Source organism: Lithobates pipiens, unplaced genomic scaffold, assembly GCF_037356315.1.
Source record: "Lithobates pipiens isolate NorthernLeopardFrog02 unplaced genomic scaffold, aLitPip1_a1.2 Scaffold_16, whole genome shotgun sequence".
NCBI classification, from domain to species: domain Eukaryota; kingdom Metazoa; phylum Chordata; class Amphibia; order Anura; family Ranidae; genus Lithobates; species Lithobates pipiens.
In genome coordinates this window covers 541,340,468-541,367,544 of record NW_027507748.1, presented here as the reverse complement: position 1 = coordinate 541,367,544, position 27,077 = coordinate 541,340,468, and the positions used below count along the sequence as shown (strand labels likewise).

Genomic DNA, 27,077 nt, shown 5'->3' with positions numbered 1-27,077 from the left:
TTTAATCTGGGGTGCAATCCCAGCATATCTGTGCAACAGATCAGCCTTTCAGAAATAAAAATCCATAAGAAGCAAATTAAGAAGATTATCATCTGGACAAATAGGAGAGAAAATGTTTTCTGTACAATTCCAGCTAGGAAAAAAAGCTTCCTGGTAAACTCCCACACTTACCACTTCGGAGTCTTCGAAGCCATGGATGTACAGGTCGTCGTACATAAGGGCTCCAAGTATAGGGTAAAGGGAAGACAAATGCACAATTAGATCCGAGGAGGTGCTAGTCTGTGGCCTGTATGCAATCTGATAAACAGGGAAGAGAAGAGAAGTGGGTGCTGATAGAATTTGCTCGTTTGGTCCCACCCTAGATGCTAGTAGAAGGAAGCAGGCTGTTTCTGTTAGCCTAACAATCAGGAAAAGGGAACAATAGCAGCCACCCACCATCCCTTCCCCATCACACATGGAGGGATGGCTCCTCTGATTGGCAGAAGCACATCCCTGGAGCATGGGTCTACAGCTGGGAGGCTGATGCAGGCGGGAGAGAAGCACCTGCCCACGATGCTGCTGGAGCCTCAGGAAACACACACATACACATACAAGGCACAGCAAACTCCACACACCTCTGGAAATGGAGGCAGCACAAGCAGATGAATGCAGGTGTTACATGCCTCTCTACAAAGCCTAACCCTCCCTGTCCCATTCTATCATGGTTAGCATCATGCTGGGGAGTTCACAAGTCCTGTACTACATGCTGATATCATCTCTTTCAATCTTTAGGCTGGGTTCACATTAGTGCGAATTGGGTGCGGGTTTCTCCGCATTCCAATTCGCACAGCAGGAGATTGTGACTGGCTGTCTATGGAGCCAGTTCACATATCTCCGCAGCGGCTCCAGTGCGATTCGCACAGGAGCCCTGTGCGTCTTTTGGTCCGTTTCAGGTCCGAATTCAGACAAAATTTTTGGCTGAAATCGGACCTAAAACGAGGACGCATGAGGACGCACAGGACCCCTGCTGGGAGCCGCTGCATGCTCATATGCGAACCCAGCCTAAGAGGAAGAATTCTGTCTGACGTTTTGTAGAGTTAATGCTTTAAGCGGTATTAAACCCAAAAGCAAACATTAATTATATTGCAGCTTACCAATTCCTTGATGTGAATACATTTTCTTTCTTAATCAGATTTTCTGCTGATTTTTGTCTTCAGATTTACCAAAACCATATAGTACAAGGGTCTGCCTGATTTAATACACATTGAAACTCCTAAGATTTGACCTCATATTATATGGTTTTGGTAAATCTGAAGGAAAAAATCAGCAGAAAATCTTATAGTGTGTATGGGGCTTTAGGGTGTCTTTCTTTTATTTTCACCTGGTAAATCAACCAGTAACAGAACAAGGTGGTCTGCAGATTTAGCAGTTAGAGGATTGAGGAAAACCATTTAACAATGACAGGGGTGCTTACAATGATCAGCTTGTATTTAGTAGTTATGCCAAGTCTTTAAACATAAAGGAACAAAACTGGTTGCTCTAGCTGCTTATAAAGTGTTAGCTTAGACTTCAGTTCAGCATACCTAAATCTGCTAGTACATTTAACACTACCCTCCACCCAGACTGACAATGCTGCTGTGCAAAGTGTGTTGTGTTGCGCCTCCATTCGCCGTGGGGGTACGCTAATACAGGAGGTGTGTTATGCAGGAGGTGTGTTATTGGGCAGATCTCCAGGTGAAAAAGAGGCATAAAAAGACAAAAAATTAATGTTCAGGGGTACTCTGATGTTTTTATTTTTTTTTATCACCGATGTTTCCATTATACTGAGGGTGATATATATTTATTTTTTCTTTTGTTGCAGAAATTGGATCTTTTTTATGACAATAAAGTATTCATTATGCCTTGCATCACTGGGGTCTTCAGATCAAATCCCATCCAGGACACTACCTGCATGGAGTTGGCATGTTCTTGTGCTTGTGTAAGTTTCCTCCCACAGCTGCTGTCTAAATTGGCACTAGTATGTGTATCTATTCATTTGAATTTGTAAGATTCTTGAAGACAGGGACTTATGTGAATGTACAGTATGTAAAGTGCTGTGGACAATTTTTGGTACTACATAAATACCTATAATAAATAAATATATATAAATATAGTGCAAGGTGACTGCTGCCTTCTGTGTGCAGGAGTCCCCTAATACTTACCTGAGCTCCATCTCTGTCCAGCTATGTCCATGAGTGTCTCAGCTGTCTGAAATTCTCCCTCCTGATTGGCTGAGACACAGCAGCAGCGTCATTGGCTGCCACTGCTGTCAATCAAAGTCAGATAGCCAATCGGGGGAGAGAGGATCGGGGGCCAGGGCGGGGCACCGGGTCTGCATGGACACAGGAAGATGTAACTGGGCTCGGGTGCCACCACAGTAAGCTGCCTGCTGTAGGATGGAGGGGCCAGGAGCACAGAAGAGGGACCTGAGAAAAGGAGGATCTGGGCTACTTTGTGCAAATCCACTGCAACAGAGCAGGTAAGTATAAAATGTTTGTTATTTTTTATATGAAAAAAACAATGACTTTAGTATCACTTTAACTATTATAAATTATTTTATCTCCTGATAATTTTTAATTCACACACATACATATCACAAAATGTTTTTTAGAATTCCGTCCCTTTCACACAGATTTTCCGTCAGTCCCTTGTTGACTTTTGATTAGAAGGATCAGGAACTGACTGCAATGAATACCTATGGGCAGCTGGATATAAGAGCCTGCAGCCATTTACTTCCGGATCTGCTCAGGTTCATCAGACTGAGCACAATAAGTTTGATTCGGCAACTGACCTGACTGGATGTGCGTGGATATTGGCAAATGCATGTCCGCTTACACCAAGCCACCCAGTCGGGTTGCATGGATCTGTTTTTCCTCCATCATAAGATTAAGGAGAAAATGGAATTTGAAATATTCATATCCATGATATGTGGCATCTATCTCTGTTCTGATACGACTGTGTATAGCAAGCTTTTTGGGCAAGCTTCAGGCAGCTTTTTAAAGCCTTTAGGGCCCATTCACGTTATGCCTGTGCTGTCATGCCTTGGCATGCATTGCAATAAGGCACCCTTCTCATCTTGAATGAGCTGCCAACTCATAAGAACGGACAATAAAAAACAGACATGTAGTGTTTTTTTCATGCAGCACGCCACAACGCACAGTAGCGTGTTACCATGCACTACAAAGCATGTATGTCAGAGCTGCTTTGCATTAGTGCAATTAGTGTCAATCAAAATTAATGGCACCACAATGTACTTATACCTGTATGTGTGAATGAATGAGCTTGTTAAGCCCAGACAAACTACAGCGCTCGGGAGTGGTCTGATAAACCAGGCTCAAAATGGGTAAAAAGGAAACTAAAAGTACTAAATAGAAAATAAGTGGTGACAATTGTGGAAAAATATTGGTACTGATGTATATCAGCAGTGTTAAAGGGTTTGTGTAGGATAGCCCAGAGTGCTAAACATAGCTAAAACTAGGAGCTGCAGATAGAAGACTATAGAGGGTACTCACTTTCCAACTACCAGAAGAAAACAAAAGAAACAACAGTGCAGCCCCATGTAGCATTAAAATAAAATATATAACAATGTTTTGAAAAGAAGTATGAAGTATAAAGAAGTATGCATGTATAGGGCATGCCATAAACATGACTTGGGAGCCAGGAATTTCCGAGGCACAGCCTGAGAAAGACCAGTGTTGGCCACCAGCTGGGGATGAAGCACACTGAAGATCGAGGAGGCTGCTGTCACTGTAACTGCAATCAGTGTTCAAACTACAACTGGAATCCCCAACTTCATTGTAGACAAATGCGTTGTAAACACAGGACACGTTTCTATGCAGTTGGCTTCTTCATCAGCCTGTCTATGCAGAACTATCCCTCCATCTTTAGCATGCTTCATCCCCAGCCGGTGGTCAGGGCTGGTGGTGTCCCTTGAACTTTTCCTGGCCCAAGTCACCTTTTCTATTTTTTAATAATTTGTCATATATTTTATTTTAATGCTACACAAAGGGGTTGCACTTTTGTTTCTTTTGTTTTCTACTAGTACTTATACTTATAACCTGTATTGCAGGAAAGGCACGAGCTATCAAAACACAAAAGTGTATTTTGGCTCCTAGCGAACACTTCAGTTTGACAATATTAAACAAACATATTAATGACAGTGATGACTGTTACTTTTGTTTCCTGTGAAAAAATACTATCTAATATCTATTCTCATCAATAGGAAATAATGTTACCAATGAAGAATAGCTGATATCCCTGACATACACATATAGGTTTATTCAGTTTGGTAAAGATCAATGCACAGTATCTTATAGCAACCGATCATGTTTATTCATGTCAGCGTCTTTACACCAAAGAAAGGAGACATCTGATTGGTTGCTATACCCGAGTGTACATACTAATGCTGCGTACACACGACCGGACTTTCCGGCAGACTAGGTCCGACGGGATCAGTCCATCGGAAAAATCCGATCGTGTGTGGGCTAGTCTGATAGTTTTTTATACAAAAAATCAGACGGACCTAGAAATAGAATAGAACATGATTTCAAATCTATCCAATGGACTCAAGTCCGACGGACTAAAAATCGGGACAAACGTTCGTCTGTGTGCTAGTCCGATGGACCAAATATGATGCAAGGGCAGCTATTGGCTACTGGCTATTGAACTTCCTTGTTTAGTCCCGTTTACATCATCATTTTCAAAACGAACGGACTTTCGAACGGACTTAGTCCAGTCGTGTGTGGCCGAGTTCAGAAAGTCCGTTGGACGTCCGCCAAAAGTCCGTCGGGAAGACCGTCGGACCTAGTCCGTTGAAAAGTCAGATCGTGTGTACGCGGCATGTCTCTTTGAAATTTAATAATCCATATAGAGCCTTGTCCATGCAAATGGTGTGATGCTTAAAAGACTCTTCATATCTTTACGTGACCCTTTCATCTGGAGAATGCCATAAGCATAACTGAATCACTCTGTCTCCCTTAGGAGACCAGGAGCTCAGGGAGAAAAATTAAACTCACACAGTAAAGCACCCCTCCAGTGCCCTTGATGCCATTCTCAAGAATTACCAATCGGTGGTAGTTAGTAATGTAATGCCATATCTTGGTTTAAATCAGCAGTAATGTTTCTTTTTTCAATTGTCCTTGACAATATATTAATACTTGCTGAGCTGTCAGTACCTCCTCTACCTACCATACATAGCACCTATACTTATTTTACAGTTTTTAAGTGAGATGAAAAGATACAATGGATATTTGACCTGATGGAGCTTATACCCTAATGTTTCTAACACATCGCTGTAATAATTTATCTACTGGCACTGCCTCATTCTAATTATAGATAGATCCCAAAAAAATCTGAAAATAATTATTTGCACCTCTATGCTGTCATCATTGTTGTTCCCCATCCCCAGATGTAGGTAGTATGAAAAGCACAGAATGAGCAGAAAAAGGCTGCAGTCCATCTCAGAAGCCCTGGATGTAGGTGAACATTGAAAAATCAATTTTGCATAGTGGTAGAGGTACCTTTAAAAGAATTAGTTATTTTCTAATGCTGGTTTTACTTGTATGCAATTGCACCGTAAGCTAGCTGGTGTAGCTTTTCAAAGTCAACTTTTGATTTGCTCTAACAGCCAATTAAAGAATATCTACTCTCATCCAATATAAAACAGTGGTATTTTCAGCTGCATTGCATGATGGATCTTGCGATGGATTTGGGCGAAAGCAAAACGAATTTTGATTTGCATATTAATGTTAAAGTCAAAATGTGATTATAGTAATTATGCTTCATGTGGTCACAAACGAATGAATGGATGTGATTATGCTGCATATATGCCTTGCGTTGACAGCATAAAAGTGGGTCAGAAGAAAAGTTCAGACACTGAGTTACAGAAGGATATCTAAAACCAACAAAAATGTAATATATTACGGATTACCAGTCTTTAGTTTTCCTTTTTTCAGTTTAAGTACATTTTCTGCATATTGTGACAGTACTGAACCCTGCCACTATGTTAGTAGGATTAAATATTATACAGGGTTTTCATGGATGCAGATGGAGGGGCTCCAATGTCTGAATGTCTGCTCCGAGTGGAGAAAATAGGCTTGTCAGCTTTCTCAGAATTTTTAACTCTAAAATTGGGTTCTGAAGTCAGAGACTTTGATGAGTCTTGGGAGGAAAGAACCATCAATTCCTAGGTCCAGGCTTCACTGAGGATCAGCAGGCTTTGGGTCTATGTGTGCACGGCCTTCATAATCAAGGGCCCAACAGCGATTTAGGGCTCCACCTGGGAGACAGGAGGTCCTCTACCCAGAGGCCAGAGCATGGGTCAGAGCAGCAGGTAGCTACAGGAGAGAGAGAGGTACAGAGTTTTCATGTGAGCACAGCGGTGCTGTAAAGTTACCTGAGGGACCAGACCAAAGGCCTAAGCTTGAGGCCCATGGCCGGATCTAGGGGGATGCTGGTGTGGGCTGCACCCCTCAGATCTCAGTTGTGTCCACCCAGACTGGTCACTTCATGGGCATTCTGGGGAGGAGAGGAGCCTGCTGCAGTAAAATGAAGTGAAAAAGTCCGCTGAGAGGTGACAGCGGCAGAGAGGAGAGAGCTGGAAGGAGGCACGGGTTGTGCTGTCATCTTTCCCTCTCTTCCATGCAGCAGGTGACACAGGATCACTAGATTAAACTGTACACAGTCTTATTACCCGCCCACTATCCACATTTCCTAATGCCTGTGTCATCTGCTACATGGAGGAGCACTGTTATTACAGGAGCACAGCCCGCACTTCCTCTGTAGTGAATTTTCCGCCTGTAAGGGGAGGTGGTAAAAACAATTTGTGTTTGGGATGGGAGGTTCGTGGGGGAGGGGGGCTATTTGTGCTGGAAAGGTTAATTTGGTGGGTTGTGCTAGGAAGAGGAATGAGGAGATATTTGCCAGGTGAGGTTTGGGGGATTTTGGCTAAGAGGGGTAATGGGGAGATTTAACCCCCAATACCCTGCTCTACTGACCCCATGTCCTCCACACTCTTGACCCCAGTCGTCTGTCCTGCTGACCCCTGTTCTCCATCCTGATGACCCCTGACCTCAGCCCTGCTGACCCCTATCCTCCTCCCTGCTTACCCCTGTCCTCCATCCTGCTGACCCCTGTCTTCTACCCTGTGGACCCCTGTCTTCCACCTTGCGGACCCCTGTCCTTCAGCCTGCTGACCCCTGTCCACTGCCCTGCTAACCATTGTCCTTCATCCTGCTGATCCCTGTTCTCCATCCTGCTGACCCCTGTTCTCCATTCTGCTACCCGTTCTCAATCCTGCTGATCCCTGTTTTCTGCCCTGTTGACCCCTGTCTTCCGTCCTGCTTACCCCTGTCCTGCTGACTCCTGTCCTCTATCATGCTGATCCCTGTTCACTGCAATTCTGACCTCCTTTCCTCTGCCCTGCTTATCTCTATCCTCTGTCCTGTTCGCTGCTGTATACTGCCCTGCAGGGCCCTTCTCCTCTGCCCTACTGACACCGGTCCTCTGCCCTGCTGACCCCTGTCCTCCATCCTACTGACCCCTGTACACTGTCCTCCTGTCTTCTACCCTGATAACCCCTGCTCTCCACCCAGCTGGCCCCTGTCCTCTGCCCTGCTGACCCCTTGTATACGGCCCTACTGACCTCTCATTCACTGACCTGCTGTCCCCCTGCACACTGCCTTGCTGACTCCCTGTGCTTTGCCCTGCTAACCTCTGTACACGTCCCTGATAACCCACAGTACACTACCCTACAAACAAATGGCCTCTGTACACTGCCCTACAAAGTACTGATCCTATTCCCTGCCCTGCTGACCCCTATACACTGCCCTGCCTACTCATATATGCTGCCCTGCTGACCTTGCATCCTCTGCCCCCTGATATCTTTACTGCACCCCAACATCAGACAGGATAGGTCTGATCTGAGGCCTGAGCAGCAGTGCCTATTACAGCCACACTGTGCCCATTGTTGTCCCAATGTGCCCATTGTTGTCCCACTGTGTCCATTGCTGCCACACTGTGCCCATTGCAGCCATACTGTGCCATTTTCAGCCATACTGTGTCCATTGCAGTCCCACTGTGTCCATTTCAGCCATACTGTGCCCATTGCAGCTCCACTGTGCCCATTGCAGTCCCAATGTGCCAATTGCAGTCCACCTGTGCCCATTTCAGCCATACTGTGCACATTGCAGTCCCACTGTGCCCATTTTAGCCATACTGTGCCCATTGCAGTCCCACTGTGCCCATTTCAGCCATACTGTGCCCATTGCAGTCCCACTGTGACAATTTCTGCCATACTGTGCCTTTTGCAGCCATACTGTGCTCATTTCAGCCATACTGTACCCATTTCAACCACACTGTGCCCATTGCAGCCTCGCCTGGGCAGAGAAATGCATGGCTGGAGGAAGAGGAGAGCCATGGGGTAGCACGCTGTTACCAGCGATTACATTATAATTGTCACGCTCTACTCGACACAGCCCCAATCCCCAGACGATGTCCGCTTGTGACGAAACGCCGCGTAGGGAGGTGCTTTGACGTCATCACCTTTGCTTCATTGGAGGTGTAGCTCTGCAGAGTACTGCGAGCAGGGAGAGTGTTATGGGACACCGATGATTTTATATCGCGTTATATTGCAACTTTCTTTGGTACCGATCCAGGATCAGCTGTATTGTGGCATAGGTTTTTGGGAGACCGAATTCCCTGGGCTTGCTGAGACCATTCTATTGATCTTTGGAGTTGGTAAGGAGAATATTTGCTCACTTCCTGGGTGTTTTTTTCCTTGGCAAAGGGATTTCATACTCACTGATCTTCGTTGGCAATTCACCTAAGGACTTGTGTCTATGGACTGATTTTCACTATACTTTCACTTTTTTGGAACTCTGCCTTAGTTTTCACTTTTAGCATTTTTTCACCATATATTTTTAGTCACTTTAAATAATTTTTTTTTTTAATGTTTGTTATATATGCTTAATTCTAGTGTGCAAATCTATTATATTTAAGCAGAGTTTGTGCTATTAATCCAGCATATTTCTTGATATATTATTATTTATGTAAATTTTTCTTTTCACTATTGTTTTATCACTTAGCGCTGCACTTATTTTTTATTTGTCACTGATTTAGGGGTTTTCTTGTATTCTAAAACTCGAAGTGCTGGCTGCTCTACCGATTGATTTATTTTTTGGACATTCATATTTTTTCTTTAGCCCGGCCTTTGGCCTTTGGCTGTTTTTTATCAGCTTTAATATAAGACAGGAAGTTTGTTACTGGCAAAATCACCTGGTGAAAACAAAGCAAAAAGGAAAAAAAGGATCTCTGCATATGCACATACGACACTATACTTTCACTCCCTATGGCAGATAGCTACGGTAAAAATAAACGGGCCACACACTGACGCCATCATCGATGTAAAACCAACTTTAATATAATAGATAGAGGGTCTGCAGCCTGTAGACTTTCCTGTACACCTCCCACTCCAATGCGTTTAACTCCACAAGGGGCTTAATCATAGATACACAGGTGCCCATTCTGCCCTTTTTATAATCCAATACTGTATATGATCCTTTCTCAGCCATTTTACCCCAGGGGAACCCTTGAAAACATTTTTAAGTCTCAGGAAACCCCTGCCGAAAATTCATCCATCGGTGTTGGTGGAAGAAGGCCCACTACAATGGTGGTCAGTGGAAGGAATACCGCCGCCGCCACCTTCCGTTCTTCTTCTTCTTCTCCTTCTTCTCCTGGAGATGTTGACTCGAAGCTCTCTCCAGCCGCAATGCCAGGGACGCGCTCCGCGGTGACTTATTTAGGGACAAGGGGCGGGGTCATCGGTTGATGTCACATGGGTTGATGTCACATGGGTTGATGTCACATGGCGACAGTCCCAGCATCCTCCGGGACTGTGACATCGTAAGTGGGCGGGATCACCATGTGACATCAACCCATGTGACATCAACCGATGACCCGGCGGCGGCGACAGAAGACCAGAAGAACTGAAGAGGGGGACAAGTCCCCCGAAGTCGAAAGAAGAGGCCGCGGCGACGAAGAAGAATGCCGGGCTCCTCCGCTAGCAAAAGAGCTACAAGAAGATAGCAGGGGAGTCCGGCGAGAAGACCCCCGAAGACGGAAGACCCCCGGAGCTGTGCAATAAACTATTTTATCTTGTGTGTTGTGTTTTTTTTGTACTTTATTTTACAGGTGAATGGGTAGGGGTACATTGTACCCCATACTCATTCACATAGGGTGGGGGGCCGGCTATCCGGGGGCCCCCTTCTTAAAGGGGGCTCCCGGATTCCGATAAGGCCCCCGCTCGCAGACCCCGACAACCAACGGCCAGGGTTGTCGGGAAGAGGCCCTTGTCCTCATCAACATGGGGACAAGGTGCTTTGGGTTGGGGGGCCACGCGGCCGCCACTTCCCCAAGGCACCCCCCATGTTGAGGGCACGCGGCCTGGTATGGCTCAGGAGGGGGGGGGGCGCTCGCTCGCCCCTCCTTTCCTGGCTGGCCGGGTAGCGTGCTCGGACAAGGGTCGGTTGTGGACTTGGGGGGGACCCCACGCCGATTTTTTTTTCGGCGTTGGGGTTTCCCTTTAAGTCCATACCAGGTGGCGGGGCCAGCGGCGTCTCCTTTGCGGGCCCCGCCTACCTGGAGACCCGCTCGAAATGAGCGGACTTTTCTCCGGGCGGGAAAAGTCCGTTCATTTCAAAAGTATGGCGGACTGGCATACACACGGCCGGATTGTCTGCCGAAATGCGAGTCTGGCGGGAAGATTGGAGTGCAAAACTACTTTCTAAGTCCGCCGTACTTTCGGGTCAAAAAAGTATGCCGGAGCCTACACACGGGGGGATTGTCCGGCGGACTTGAGTTTGCCGGACTTTTCCACCCGCTTGTTTGATCGTGTGTATGCGGCATTAGGGTTTCTCCAGAGGTTGCTAGGGGTTCCTTCAGCATTGGGCCATGTCTGCCTCTCGGATAAGTTCCCACTGACACCATTGATCTTTTTAGCTACCTGTAAGGAGGTAATTCTTCCCAATGACCACAAGTGTAAGGACCATTCTTCCCACTGACCTTCACACTAATGTATCATGAGTTGAAGAGTTACTAATTTTTAGCAGGGGTTCCCTGAGACTGGAGAACTATTTTAAGGGTTTTTCTGTGTTGAAAAGGCTGAGAAAGGCTGCAGTGGTGGTTAGTGGAATGAAAGCCATGCTTCCAGTTGAAAGTCAGTGGAAAGCATGCCCCCCCCCCCCCCCCATCTTGATGGTTTGTGGAAAGAATGTCCTCTTACAGTGGTGGTAAGTAGAAAGAATGCCCCACTTACAATGGTGATCAGAATGCCACCCTCAATACAGACAACAAAAAGATCATTGGTGTAATGTCGCTGTCAACTAGAGATGGACCCAAAACTACGAAGGGACTATCAAATAGGAGGTCATCCAACCACAAATCTAGGATCTTTTGGTCTTCCCTCCCTCTGTGGAGGTGGGGGTGTTGGGTCAACGGTGGGTTGCTACCCCTTCCTGTGTCTAACCTTTCTATATAAGTCTATATTACCAAGGATTTCTTGGATGAGAACTTGAAAGCATTTTCACTCTCATGTTTTTTAAAGTAACAACTCTGAGAATGTTAACCATATTGTCATAGTTGTAAGTGTTTTTTTTTTTTTTTCAAAATATTTAACTTTAATAGCAATGTATATTGGTAAACATCAATGTTAATAGCATGTATTTACTCATTTATTGTTCCATTTTAGAAACATAGTTTCTTCTTGCTAAATACCCCTTAAGAAGGAGACAACTTAGTACTCTGAGACGCGTTGGGTGCAAGAAGCATATATTGTACTGTACTACATTATATATGACGGTGTGAAAGTTTTTTAGATGCGTTTAAACATTCCATGGTTTATATTATATCTTCTATATATTTTTTTCCAATAAATATTTGTTGAAATCATAAAAACATTCTACTAAAAACTTTTTTTTAAAAACTATCATGCCTTAAATGTCCACCATATAGGGGATTTTTCCTTTTCAACCCTGGTGGAGAATGACTGTTGTATATAGTACTATCAGGCCAAAAATAAGGTCTTTGTTGTGAATGTGATTATTTCAAATTAAATTTGGAAGACAAAAAAATATTCCAGGGACTAATTGTTTTAGGAACTGAATGATAATTGGAAAGAATACTCAAGCAGAAGTATGACACCAGTAGCCAAATATATTCAGCATATAGGACCTCCTATCCGAGAAACTTATTAAAAAATAATCATTTCACCATGAAGGGCAAATATGGGAATTGCGAGGATTACAAGATGATTTTTCTGCTGCTGGATTCAAGCAGCAGTTTCTGGTGTGTCAATGTCTATAAAGCTTCCATGCAAAACAGCATCTGATGTGAGTAAAATAAAATGACTCACCCAAGGGCTTTCATCATGTTTTATTCCTTGAGAGAAAGTAGACAATATTTGGCAAATGAGCAAATGCACAGTACATATTGTTGTGCTGAGGACTGCAGTTTACAATTCTTGCTTCAACATAACTGCAGTGTTAATTTTGTCCACTAAAACGACTAAAATATTTTAGTCGACTAAATGAATACTATTTTAGTCTACTAAAATACGATGAAAACTAAAACAACTGAGATGACTAAAATATGACTAAAACTAAAATGGCATTTTAGTCAAAAGACTAAAATGGGACTAAAACTAAAATGGCATTTTAGTCAAAAGACTAAAACTAAATTGAAATTTGACTTCAAAATGAACACTGGTCTGTAGTGCATGTTCATACCTCAATACAGGGGTCATCAACCCCCGGTCCGCGGCCCACTACCGGGCCGTAGCGTCTTTGCAGCCGGGCAGACTGTAAGACACCGGTGGATTGAGAGGAAAGCGGGAGGGTGAATAAGAGCAGCGGGCTGGCGAGCAGAGATTACATCTCTCTCTGCCCGCCTAGCAATCCCCGGTCTCTTCCGCCCTCACAACGTGCGGAATGTCGGCGGTGCGGCGGGGAGCAGAGAGATGACATCATCTCTCCCTGCCCGCCTAGCATCACCGCTCTTCCGCCCTCGCAGCATACAGAATGTCGGAGGTGCGGTGGGGAGCAGAGAGATGACATCATCTCTCACTGCCCGCCTTGCATCTCTGCTCTCCTACCCTCATTTAAGAAAGACCACTGAACCAGTGTCACCAATGCAGTGACAATCCTCATCTGGTGGCACTGGCGGGTGATATGGCAAGTGGCATTCCTCAACTGGTGGCAGGCAAGCGTGGCAAGTGGCATTCCTCATCTGGTCGCACAGGCAGGTGATGTGGCAAGTGGCATTCCTCAACTGGTGACAGGCAGGTGATGTGGCAAGTGGCATTCCTCAACTGGTGGCAGGCAGCGTGGCAAGTGGCGTTCCTCAACTGGTGGCAGGCAGCGTGGCAAGTGGCATTCCTCATCTGGTGGCAGGCAAGCGTGGCAAGTGGCATTCCTCGTCTGATGGCACAGGCAAGTGGTGTGGCAAGTGGCATTCCTCATCTGGTTGCACAGGCAGGTGATGTGGCAAATGGCATTCCTCAACTGGTGGCAGGCAGCGTGGCAAGTGGCATTCCTCAACTGGTGGCAGGCAGCATGGCAAGTGGCATTCCTCAACTGGTGGCAGGCAGCGTGACAAGTGGCATTTCTCATCTGGTGGCAGGCGACTTGGAAAGTGACACACTCAGGGCTCCCACTGATTCTGCATTATGGTGAGTTGAACTATTTCATTTATATTACAATGTAATATAAGAAATAATGCGCTTCAATCATTCTGACACCATACCAACCATGGTGCCATGATGACTGAAGTACCAACAGCCGAACACCAGCTATTGCCCGATAAATTGCCGGCAAAATTCGCTTACACCCCCCCCCCCCCCACGTGTGTGCGTACATCACCCCCAGTCCCTCGCCGGGCCTTGGCACAATTTTCTTCCACGCAGCCGGTCCCCAGGGCCAAAAAGGTTGGGGACCACTGCCTCAATACCTTAAATAATATATGAGCTTTTTCACTCCAGCAGTATATGAGTTTGGAAATTTTAGGTAAATGTTAACTAATGCATTACAATTTAATTACACCCATTACAATAGTTTGTGAGTACTTTAAAATGTGGGTGTGGTTTAACGGGTGTGGCTACCAATGTGGGTGTGATTTTGTGGTATTAGATACAAATGTGGGCTTGATTTTGTAGGTGTGGTTCAAAAATCAGCATGGACTATTGGGTGTTCTCTGAATTTATTTGGAAAGCCTAGTCACATTACTTCAGGGCAACAGTTTCTAAAGTAGTCCAAGCCAATCAATCAGAATTTACATTGCTGACCTTACTGCTATTAGTTACTGTCTTTAATAAATAAGGTTATATGTGCCTATTAGCTACAAAAGGAAAAATTACCTTAGAATGTTTGTATGCACTGCTGCTAGTGTAAGTTTTAAAATTAGGTGAATGCACATCCATTGCGAGTCACAAAACTTTTTTTTGCAATATACACCACAACAAACTAAAACGTGAATAATATCAAACTATGGCTTACTGCTTAATTTTTACATATTTTTGGGCTTATTCAATCAAGCCGTGCAAACATACAATTTAGTTATTTAACCAACATATACACCAATCAGGTTTCAAATGACAAAAGTCATATCAATAACAGATACATTCTCATTGGCTGATTTCGGTTTCTGCTCTTTGAGTAAATCTGTTTGCCTTGTAAAATAGCTAATTTGTTGCACCACTTGTATTTGAATGTAGTTAAATGGAAGAAAGGAAAAGGAGAGGAACAGAGAAAGATAAATAGAACATTTATAATGTATGCACCAGCATAATTTTTTTCTATTTTATGTAAACATCCTTAGTACTATAGCTCCATCTTGTGGTCATGTCTAGAAATTGCCACACAGTATCTACAATTTATATTATTTTTCATTTCATAATACTTTTTTAATTTTATTCAATTTTTTAAGTTATACTTTGATTAAATTATCAGGCATGGTGTAATTTAGGGTCCACAAATAGGGTTATGACATTTTTATTGGATTATTAAACCCTACACTATCACACAATACCAACTATACAGAACTTATTTATGGAAGTAAAATATATGTCAATATGAAAAACATTTATTTAGCTAGGTAATGTATTTATACATATACAAAAATATATCAATTTGGTGTAATCTAAGCCTTCCAGAACACAAGCTGAACTAATTTAAGTACATTTTTAAGTCAGCCAGGATGCACGGACAAAAATAAATGTTAACCAAAATCTATATAGCGTACAATTTCTTTCTACAAACTTTCTTTTTTCAAATTTTAAAAAGTGTTAAAACAATACATCTGACCCCATACATCTGAGCCTAAACTACAAGATTTTAATATTATTTTTGTGCATCTAAATATGTAGTGGACCATTGCAATAATGTGAGATCAACATCAGCAACCATAATATCAGATAGGAATTCTATGTCTCTGAACGTAGAAGTCTATGACCATTCAAAAAATGTGTAGGATATCCCGCGCTACCTTGTAGGTATTGATATATGGCTTGTCTTGTGATGGCTTGCTGCATTCAACCTAGTTGTGTTTCCACAATGAAAATCAGATAATGAGAGTATGTTGTTGCGCCTAGTGCCCTTAGTAGTGTCAATAAAAATTGTGTTCAATTATAAAGTGCAAATAAAATCTGAAGTCTTCCTTTAGTATCCTTGGTAAATAATATAAGTGAATACACAAATATAAGTGAAAATTTGAAACAAAATGTGTACTAATTGGGCTAATTGGGCCCAATTTGGACATTTTCACTTAGGGGTGTACTCACTTTTGTTGCCAGTGGTTTAGACATTAATGGCTGTGTGTTGAGTTATTTTGAGGGAACAGCAAATTTACACTGTTATACAAGCTGTACACTCACTACTTTACATTGTAGCAAAGTGTAATTTCTTCAGTGTTGTCTCATGAAAAGGTATAATAATATAGTTACAAAAATGTGAGCGGTGTACTCACTTTTGTCAGATACTGTATATATACTGTATATATGATCCACCAATACTATTCACTAAGGACTCTAAGGAAGAAGATTCCATATTTTGTTTGCACTTACGTTTGGTAATATTATGGAATCACTTATGAATTGCACACACATGTTGTACTTTTAAGGACTTTTTCAGTTTTATGCAATTTAATTGTGAGATTGTAATTTTTTGATTTGCCATTTTGTTGCCAGTTACACATTTTCACTTATATTTGTGTATTCACATATATTATCTACCAAGGATATATTATCCTGCCTCTTCTCCCCTGGTCTTGCTGGCCAGTCAACAGAATTTGTTAACTTTCCTCTCCTAAAAAAAACAGTTACTGGTGTGATATAGTCAGAAAAAATCTGGTCATTAGAAAAAAAATGAATATAAGCCAAAAACACTACACATCAGAGCATAGGAAGTATGGCAGTTACAAGCTGTTGTGTGATAACGTTCTCTTGCCAACCAATGGAAACATAACTAGGACATCTCTCATCAAACATCGTAATGCATCTCTCATCAAGATAACGGGATAGAAAAAACACCAACAAGACCTTTAGCTACAGTAATCAACATCTAAGGACAAACTGTGGAATTCGTTTTTTTAACCTTGCCTCTGAAGTCCAGGCACAAAAAACGTTCATTTAAATATATTCCCCAATAGCCAGAAAGGAGGTAAATGCACTTTTTGTGCACCAAATGAAAAAAACAAATAAAAGTAGCAGTGACACTATCACTGTGCTGTACATAGCCTGTGCAGAGCAGCAGTGACTGGTCTTTATTACAGTAAGCTCCTGCAAGGAGGCAAAATAATACTTGTCTCCTGTATTTAGACAATACTTTTATAAAAGGAAAACACAGAGGGTCGCCAGACTAAGTGCAGCAAAAAAAAAGCAAAAAAAGGGCAACTCACATCTTAGTGGAGCCACCTCCAAGAAAGCATGTATAAAATCTTTTCAGTCAGTCCTTGGATGGTACTAGATGGTACTAGGTGGAAAGCGACATCAGGCAGTGGAGCTGTGTTTGTGGATGACAGTAGGAAGAATCGCTGCATTGACCAGCATGGAAGGCAAGATGGTGCCGGACTAGACGTGACTTCACTCTTGATCAGACCTTGATCAAGAAGTGGAAGCTTTAAAACGCTTTACTGCCCCTTTGACTTCAGCACGGCCTCCTGAGTGACGTCATGTCCTTTCCAAAAGGTCTGATGAAGAAGCAGAAGTTTTGAAACACACATTACGTCAACAAGACCTCCCGAGTGATGTCATGTCTATTCCAGCACCATCTTGCATTCCATGCTGGTCAATGCGGCGAGGATCGACCGCTTCCTACTCTCCTCTGCAAACACAGCTCCACTGCCTAATTACACTTTCTATCTAGGACCATCCAAGAGAATCCTGGCTAAAAAGATTTTATACATACTTACTTGATATACCAAAATGTGAGTTTGTCAGGGCTGGGCTCAGCCCTTCCTTCTCTGAGCTGGCCGCTCAGCTGTCGGCTAATTGCCAGCTCCTATCTCTTCACAGTTACTCAACTGCTGTTGAACGCATGGCGATCCCGGGAAACTAAGCGGCAGAGTTATACTCCAAAACACATTGCCGGAAGGACTCATTTTATACATTGTGGATTTACCTTATTGGTTAAAATAAATTTTATATAAGCATGTTACGCAATGATGGATGTTTACTTCTTATGAGATACTAAGATAGGCATGAAGACATGAGGAGTAACTAGTGGCAACCTAAATGAAGGAACGCCAGGATAGTGCAGTGGTTAAAGGCACAAGATTTCTAGGTTCTGGTGAGTGCCTATTTCAGAAGGTGGTGGTGGCACATAAAGTGGTGAAAAGTCTTTTTACAGAGCATGGATGTGAATTGGTGCATAATATGCACATGGAATTTTTATGATAAATTGAAGTGGACTTTGGGGACATATGAAACCTGCTTGGAGAGGATCAAACCTAGTACGTGAACTCTCTAAAAGAGAAACTGAATGGATATATCTTGTTGACACATTAATGCCGAAAGGGTTAAACGTGGATTTAGATATAAACTGTTTTATAAGTGATTATTAGCTCTTACCCTTTTTTAAACAATATCCCTAGTACTCATCCTCATGAACTCGGTACTACTATGCATGTAATTCAACTATATTATAATTTTGGAGTTTATTTAAGGAACTCCAAAAATAGTCTCCTCTCAATTAATTTTTTGCATCCGGCTTAGTTCTCTCTGTGGTATTATGATCAGCAGAAATTGCTATATTGTTTACTTTTATTGCTTGTTTACATTATAATGTTTTCCCTCTTCTTATTAGAGTAATTTTGAGGGAGATGGACACATATATTATTTTAACTTTGGGACCTTGAAACCTTCCACTCTAATTTTGGAGGAAAATTTGAATTTTTTATAAACACTTCATCTGTTGCGATTTAGAACGTATTGAAGTTGCTAGGCTTCATATATGGTTTTAAATTATGTCCAATTTCTACTATTAATACGCTGCGATTTAAGTCGCATTGTAGTTGCTGGGCTTCATATATGGTTTAAAACTATGTCTAAGTTTTATTGGTACGCTGCGATTTAAGTCGCATTTAAGTTGCTGGGCTTCATATATGGTTTTAACTATGAATAAGTATGCACCCATACTCCTCATTATACTCTTGCCCTCCCTTTTTTCTTAAACTGCCACACTGTTATTTATATGTGACAAGCGCAGTTTAGAATGAATGTGCACTCTGAATATGTAAAGCATTGCCTTTTACTAATTTAGCTGTTTTTATTATTTTGATTGCTTTTTAAGTGGAGTCAGGTCCTTCCCTTCTTTTTATTTCTTAAATGATGTTACTTTGTGTTCTGCCTCTGTGTGTGGATATCTGATGTTCGCCATAGTACAGACCTAGTTGTGCACTTCATATCTGGCCAGTATTGTTTCCCTGCTTCGCCGCTGTACATTGAGCTGGATTAGCCTGGTTCCCATGGCAGCGGATGTGTTTGTGTGGGAGCCAGGCGTTCCGTGATTGGCTCTTGCGACGGAGGACGGGGATATTTAAATTCGCCCTTCAGTCGTGTAGCCACGCCCTCTGTCGAAGTCGGAAGTGACAAAACGCGTCAGGACGTGGCTTACACGACGTTCACCGGAAGTGACAGCTGCGTTCCACTGCTAACCAGACCCAGGAAGTGACACGCAGTGTCAGCCAAGAAACACATGGGGAAAGTTCCTGGCGTCCATACAATACGGTGACAGAACACACTGTTGTTCATATGCTTTTTCTTTTATATCAAATGTACGCAGATTACTATAGGGGTTTTACATGTGTGTGACTATTAACTAAATAAAATAGAATTACGCTATGTGCAAACCTTTCTTTATTCTATGACGTTTTTGGAAGCACTTATGGCATTCGGACCCTGGTGGATGATAATGGAATTGTGGTAAACAAGAGAGGGACGTTTGTTTCAGATTTGTCTGGTGAGTTTAACCCCCTAAGGGGGTACGAGCTACACGTGATGAAATACTGGTACAATCCTGGTGGATGGAGTATCTACAGCACTTATGATGAATACCACTATCACCTTACAACGCTGATCAAACCACCATTGTCACCCTTTCTGCACATTTCAACAATTTTTTCTATGCTGCTATTTTGGACTACTTTTTAGCGCTGTTTTAGTACTGATATTTACAGGACTTGGACTGTTATTTATTTGTGTACTACTTGTTTTATGATCGATTTATTTTTAAATGGCTGCTGCTCTATAGACCTTTGCAATTACTTTGATTAATTCGATAGGTCACGTTTATTTATTTATTTATTTATTACTATTATTCTTTGGAAATTTTGGTCTGCTGAAATAGGCGCTGAGTGGTGGATTGTAGGCCTTTTTTATACACCTTTCTGCTTCAGACTTTGGGGACTATTGTAAAAAATCTATGTTCTGGAGCTTTGATAATTTGCACTTAATAATCTGCACCTATTCACCTATTGATATGTTGCACTTTATAGATTTATAGTTTTTTATATATATGGCACAGACACCGTTTTAGTGGTAATATTGCACTTTTTGGATCAGAGTAGTTACATTGATGATATCCTGCTCATCAGTCCTGCCTACTTAAGCCGTCCAGCCCAGGGGATCTCTGCCTTTGCCTTAGTCAACATCACAGAGACACTCTCCTGTTAAAAGACTTGCTTGGCTGACATCCCTTCTGGCTCCAGATCCTGCTTGTTGTTTTACTACGCTTATCTCCGACTCCCTGACGTTTGGCTTGTCTGACCATCCATTCCGGTTTCTGAACTCTGGCTATGTTTTGACTACATTTGTTCTATTTACTTTTCTTATTAAACAAGTGTGATTTAACTGTACTTCTGTCTCGGGATGATTTCATGGTTTCTGACAGAGTTGCCCCTTGTCTTGCTTTTAATAAGTTGGATTATCACTAATGATGCACTAATTCTTAGTCTGGCACCCTTCTGTGCTTTCCTTTTATACCTACAGAGCTGCCTGCTTCACTCTATCGGGTGCTGCCGCTGCTGCGGCTTATAGTCGCCTTCATATTGTATCTTCACATAATTATTTGGATACTCATTTCTCGCTATGGATTTATGAATTATGGACTTTACTATCTATGATTTTGTGATTATTCGTTTTGTGATTAGTATTGTATGTATTGATTACGCCACATCGCTCTAGAGTCACTGTGTTCTTTTTATTTGTCACAAACCCTACTGTAGCCATTTAGAGGAATTGCACTCATTCTTAAAAATACAAAGCTTTCTGTGAATGGCTGATCAGTATTCAGCTTGATAACTGGATGAGAAGTCCCTGTACCACCGCCAGAACACAACGCTGTATGCTGTAAGTAGCTGATGATATGTGCAATTTATACAGCACTGACAGCGGGCTAATGTGCTAGTAAAGGAAATCGTTTGTTTGGACCAGCTTGGCCCAAACTAACTGTTAATAGTTAAATTAAACCTGGAGTTCACCTTTAAATGTTTGACTGCTTGATTTGGGATTTTTCACTTAATGAATAAGCATCCTCAAAGCACCTAAAGTAAAAAAAAAAAAAAAAAAAACTTGAGTTACCCTTGACTAAGGTGCCCCCTTTTCATTTTTGTTACAGGGATACATTTTTTGTTTTTAGGAAATTATTCCTTTTGTGACCAACAATACATTTATATCAGTGGTTTAGGAAAATATGTACAGTAAGCCACTCTGTCTAGGCTTTGTGTGGCACTTTTTTGTTCCTCCTGATAGTATCTAGTTACTCTCTTTGCTGGCACAGCTCATCTGCCCCTTCTTTCACCTTCCTACATAACCTTCTAAATGGGTGCCTCATAGGAGCCAAAGACAAAACTACAGCATCATTTAAGTGACATCTTAAATTATTCTGCTGGGACTGCTGACATTGATGACAGTGTCTAGCAGTAGTCTGAGGACATTTGAATGTCTACATAGGGGACATACATCCCTGCTTGTAGATCAGGGTGCTGGCCGCATAGATGGGGGGGCGGCGCCCGTGCACCCCTAATGGATGGGCTGCCACTGATAATTATACAGTATGTGATGATTATTGTTGAAATGAATCGTGTGGGACAGGATCTCTTTAACCACTTGACTTCCGGAAGATTTTACTCCCTTCATAATCAGGGCATTTTTTGCTGTTCAGCACTGTGCGGTCTTACAGATGGTCATTATGGTCTATACTTACAGATCTCTATGCTCAACTTCTGGCGGCGACCAATTTGTTCTCAACACCCTCTCTTCCCGCCGCCCTCCGTTGCTTCTCCCTGCGGAGAACAAATTGGTCATCGCCGGAAGTTGAGCATAGAGATTTCCGGTGACCAGATGGTCCCCAGTCATCTCTATGACCCTCAGAGGTCCGGGTGCAACGTTATGATGTCATATCCTGGCCAGCGAAAGTAAACAATGCTGGACATGTGGCTGGAAAGGTAGAGAGAGTTCATTTTTTTTATCTCAGCCTTTCCAGCCTGGAGGAGAGATGTGGGGTCTTATTGACCCCACATCTCTCCATAAAGAGGACCTGTCATGCACTACTTCTTTACAAGGGATGTTTAAATTCCTTTTAATAGGAATAAAAGTGATAAAAAAAATTCAAAAAGAAAGTGTAAACATAAAAAAATCTAAGTAAAATAAAGAATAAAAAAATATGTAAAGTGCCCCTGTCCCTGCGTACTTACACACAGAACCAAACACATATGTAAGTCGCGCCCACATATGTAAATGGAATTCAAATTACACATGTGAGGTATCCCCAAATGTGTTAGAGTAAAAGCAACAATTTAAGCCCAAGACTTCCTCTGTAACTTTAAAAAGGTAACCTGTAAAAAAAATTAAAATGTCGCCTACGGAGATTTTTGAGTACCAAAGTTTAACACCATTCCATGAGTGAGCGCAATTTTAAAGTGTGACACATTAGATACCTAGTTACTTGGCGTAACATCATCCTTCACATTATACAAAAAAATGGGCTAATGTTACTGTTTTTATTTTTATATGAAACTGTTTTGTTTTCCAAAAAAAAGCGTTTTAAAAATTGCTGTAAAAATACCGTGTGACATAAAAAGTTGCAATAACCACCATTTTATTCCCTAGGGTTTCTGCTAAAAAAACAACATATATCATTTTTGGGGGTTCTGAGTAATTTTCTAGGGAAAAAATGATGATTTTTACATGTAGGAGCGAAGTGCCAAAATTGACCCAGATGGGAAGTGGTTATATTTTTAGCACCATACATCATAAATGAAAAAATTACAAGCTGATATGCTTGCATACATAAACCTGAAATGCATGTCATTAGAGCACATTCAAAATGGACATTTAACTGATAAAGGTCTTATTTTCTCATCAAAGGAGCCACTTTTCCTGCTTTGCTCAATAGATTAATAGAATGTAACTCTTCACCAGTCTGAAGCTAGTGTTATTTTAAGAAGTGATAACCTGTGCAGTAATCTTTGTGAAGTAGGTTTTACAATGATTGTATCATCAATCTAGCTGTTAAAATAACACCTACAGTGTTATAATAGTACTTTTATTGGTAAAACACCACAACGTACAGAGCAGGCTAAACTGTTTTGGACACCTTTGTGACTTTAGAGATATGAGCAATATAAACCATAGTATCAAGAAAATAATGGCTGAACAAGAGAAAAACAACTTTGTAAGGTGAGACTTGTGTCTGCTTCATATTATGTCCACTACCATGGCTCACCCCTATAACAGTTGTACACCTCACTGCCCATTTTACCTTCTACTCACATTGTCCATACCATTCTTTTCCCACACTGTCTATACCAACGTCTGCCTGCTCTTTCCATGCCTCAATTAACCTCTATACCATTGTACTGTAAGTTGAGACTTGTGTCTGATTCATATTATGTCCACTACCATGGCTCACCCCTATAACAGTTGTACACCTCACTGCCCATTTTACCTTCTACTCACATTGTCCATACCATTCTTTTCCCACACTGTCTATACCAACTTCTGCCTGCTCTTTCCATGCCTCAATTAATCTCTATACCATTGTACTGTAAGTCCTCACTGTCCTCCCCACCTTATTCCCACTCTGCCCACACCTTCTTTTTCCAACTCTATCCATAACAACTTGTGTCTGTTATGTCCACAACACTGTGTCCTAATGCCATATTCGTTTAATGCATTACTGCCCACTCCACCTTCTTCCAACTTTGTCTACACCATGTCCTTCCCACTCTCTCAATGCCAATGTCTGTCTGCCTGCTCTGTCCATGATACCTTGACTCAACTCTATTCCAGTTTAGGTCCTCACTGCTTACTCTGCCCCCTACCCACTCTGTCCACTCCTTACCATTCTCTTCCCAGTCTAGCTACACTGTCTTCTTTTCACTCAGTCCACACCAATATTTGCCTGCTCTGTCCACACCACCCTGACCTGCCTCTATACCAGTTTAAATGCTCACTCCTGACTTCACCTTCTACCAACTCTGACCACATCATTCTCTTCCCAATCTCTCCAAGGGTCTTATTTTAGCCCATGGCACCTTCTGAACATCCTTTTGTCTCATTTCTACCCCCATTTGCTCATCTTCTATCATATCATCTTCTACACACTTTCTTCACCTTTTACCTTTACCTTAACCTTTACCTCACCCTGTCCATGCCATTTTCTGCCCCACTCTGTGCACCATCTTTGAATTACTGTCTACATTACCATCCTCCCCACTTAGAACCTCCATTTACCCACTTTGTCTGGATTATCTTCTGCTCCATTCTAGTCACAGAACCTTTGGATTGCCTATTTCTGCTATCATCCACCCTATCTGCACCATCTTGTTTTTGCCTTTTGTCAGTTTGACCCATTCCTGGCTATCTTTGTCACCTTCTACCCACTTTGCTTCTGTTTTCCTCATTCCCTTTGAATAGCACTTTTCTGCACCTACATGCGCAACTTACTTTACACTGTCAGACCTTTCTTTTTATGTTTTTAAAACAAAGGTTTATTGAGTTTTATGCAATTAGTTTAGTTTATACAAGACAACTGTACAGTGCAGAGTATGTAATAAAAAATACAACCCAATAAACAAGCACAGGGGGAAAAGACAAAAAAAAAACACTGTTGTCAATTGTTTCCATATTCAGGGATAACCATACGTTGCATATAAAGACATATAGAGAATGGGTAGGAGATTAGACGATGCCGATAGAACGGGATACTATACACACTAAGAGATACAGGTCAAAGTGGATTGTAACCATCGATCCCAAATTTTCTTATACTTGCCCGAGCATCCTCTATTAATGTAGATATTCTTTTTGTAAGGTAAAGTGTTATTAATTTCTGCGAGCCAAGCAACCAGTGTGGGGGTAGTGGCTGCAAATAGCGTTTCGTGGAGAAATTTGAGCATATATTTATCTATATCAGTATCAGGAAATCAGCCCAGGAGGCATTGCCTGGGATCCAGTGACACCGGTGAGCCCATCTGATCATGGACAAACCGGAAGACCTGCGACCAGTATCCTCGAATCCGAGGACATTGCCAGAAAAGATGGTCAAAGGAGGCGGCAGAGATCAAGCACCTGGGCACACATAACTGCGAGAAGGGCAGAATTTGCCAATTCGTTGTGGGGTCAAGAATGCTCTATGTGTAATATACACTTGTGTAAGCCTATCAGACATTTTGGGAGACACCAGCGTACAGGTCTCCAGCACCCCCCCCAATCTTCATCATCCAACTCTCAAACTCCATCTACCCATCTATGTTTAACAGAATACGCTAGTTTTAGTCACAGCAGGAGTGATTAGCATATGGTAGAACATAGAGATGAGCTGGCATGGTTCATCGCTATGTAGTATCTCTAGAACACTAAGGAAGGTAAGGTAGGCTAGGTACCTGCAAACTGAGCTTGTAGTGCGTGGCACACCTGAAAGAAACGAAATAGCATATAGTTCGGAAGATTAAACTCTGCCTTCAATCTATCAAATGTCTTGATATTTCCATTGTGAATAACATGGGACAAAAGATATACTCCTTTAGATATCCAAATGGCAGGGCCTGGTACCTGGAGAAGTTCTGGAAGGAGATTATTGTACCATAAAGGAGTATTACTATGAAATAACGAACAGTTCATTGTGCACATTGCCAGGTCCCAAATCTGCTTGTGCTGAAATGGAAGGCCAGATCGATTCGGAAACACCAGAGAGCCTTTCAAGCTTTGCAAAACATCACAAAATGGATGTGGGAGCTGTGGGTCCGTTGGACTACATACAAGGGCCAAATATCTGTATTTGTCAGATTTATCTATGTGATATAGATGGGAGAGTTGTGCTGCTAGGTAGTAGGACCCATAGTCTGAGACAGCAAGGACCCCTAGTGAGGTTGGACTCTGAAGAACCTTCCAGGATAGTTTGTGCCTACTGGGCCCCCAAAGAAAGGATTGCAACAAAGTGTCCATGATTTCAAAGTATCTAAATGGAATATATACTGGTGAATACCAGAGCACATATAAGATTTTGTGTAACAGTATCATCTTGACAAGGCCCAGTCAGCCCATCACACCCACTGGCAATCTGTCCCAGGTCTGAGTCTTAGATTTGATAAGCGGTAGTAATGGCTCCACATTCAGCAAGACTTAATCAGATGTGGACCGGGAGACCTGGATTCCTAAGTGTTTAAGGGTAATAACTCTAACCAAATTGGCTTGATCCTGTGAAGGGAGGAACAAGTCTACGGGGGGAATCTGGGACTTGTCCCAATTCATCTTAAGTCCTGAAAACCTACCGAAATTTTCAATGTTCTGTAGGGCCATCAGGAGGGAAGGGCCAGAGTCTATTAGATACAGTATCATATCATTGGCATAGAGTCCCACTCTCTCCTCCACAGAAGCAGCTGTCAGCCCGCAGGTATCTAGATGTGCCCTAAGGGCCCCCACCAGAGTCTCCACCACCAGCGCATATAAAAGCAGCGAATTGGGGCATCCCTCTTGAAAGTGGAAAGTGTCAGAGGTCCAACCATTGGCCACCAACCTGGCCTGCAGAGCCACTTAATAAATTTGAAGCCAAACCTGAAGCAGTGAAGACACTGCCATAGGTACTGCCACTCAACCGAATCGAAGGCCTTGGTCACGTCTAGGGAAACAATTAGTCTAGATCCAGTTTGGTGATGGGAGGCCTGTATGTTCATAAATAGACGCCTAGTATTAAAGGCTGTATTTTTTCCTGGCATGAACCCTGTTTGATTGGGATGAACTAGGGAGAGGATAACCGTAGTATTTGATTTGCATTAGTGAGATGGGCCTATATGATTTGGGTAGCTTGTGGACTTTACCAGCTTTAGGAATGAGCACTATAATAGCTTCAAGCATGGATTCTGGAAGGGCCCGTACTTAAGAAAAGTGAACATAGAATTTGATGGGTAGGCCATCAGAACCCAGGGGCTTTAGCTTTCGCAAATTGCGAGAGAGAAAGGTTAATGTTGTCTACCGAGAGCAGAGCCTCCAGCATATCTACCTGTTCAGTAGTCAA

At 42.4% G+C, this 27,077-nt stretch overlaps 1 protein-coding gene across 4 annotated transcripts in view; it reads right to left on the bottom strand.

Annotated features, from left to right (window-relative positions):
• Positions 1–27,077, bottom strand: part of CACNB3 (calcium voltage-gated channel auxiliary subunit beta 3) — a 345,917-nt gene that overhangs the window by 209,051 nt on the left and 109,789 nt on the right. The window contains exon 1 of one of the 4 annotated variants that reach the window (XM_077483315.1): positions 172–607. The exons of the other annotated variants lie outside the window; for them this stretch is intronic. Within the exon in view, the coding sequence (XP_077339441.1) occupies positions 172–501 (330 nt within the window). The 5' untranslated portion in view covers positions 502–607. Of the gene's footprint in view, positions 1–171; positions 608–27,077 lie in introns of those variants that run through there. 4 annotated transcript variants of the gene reach the window in all.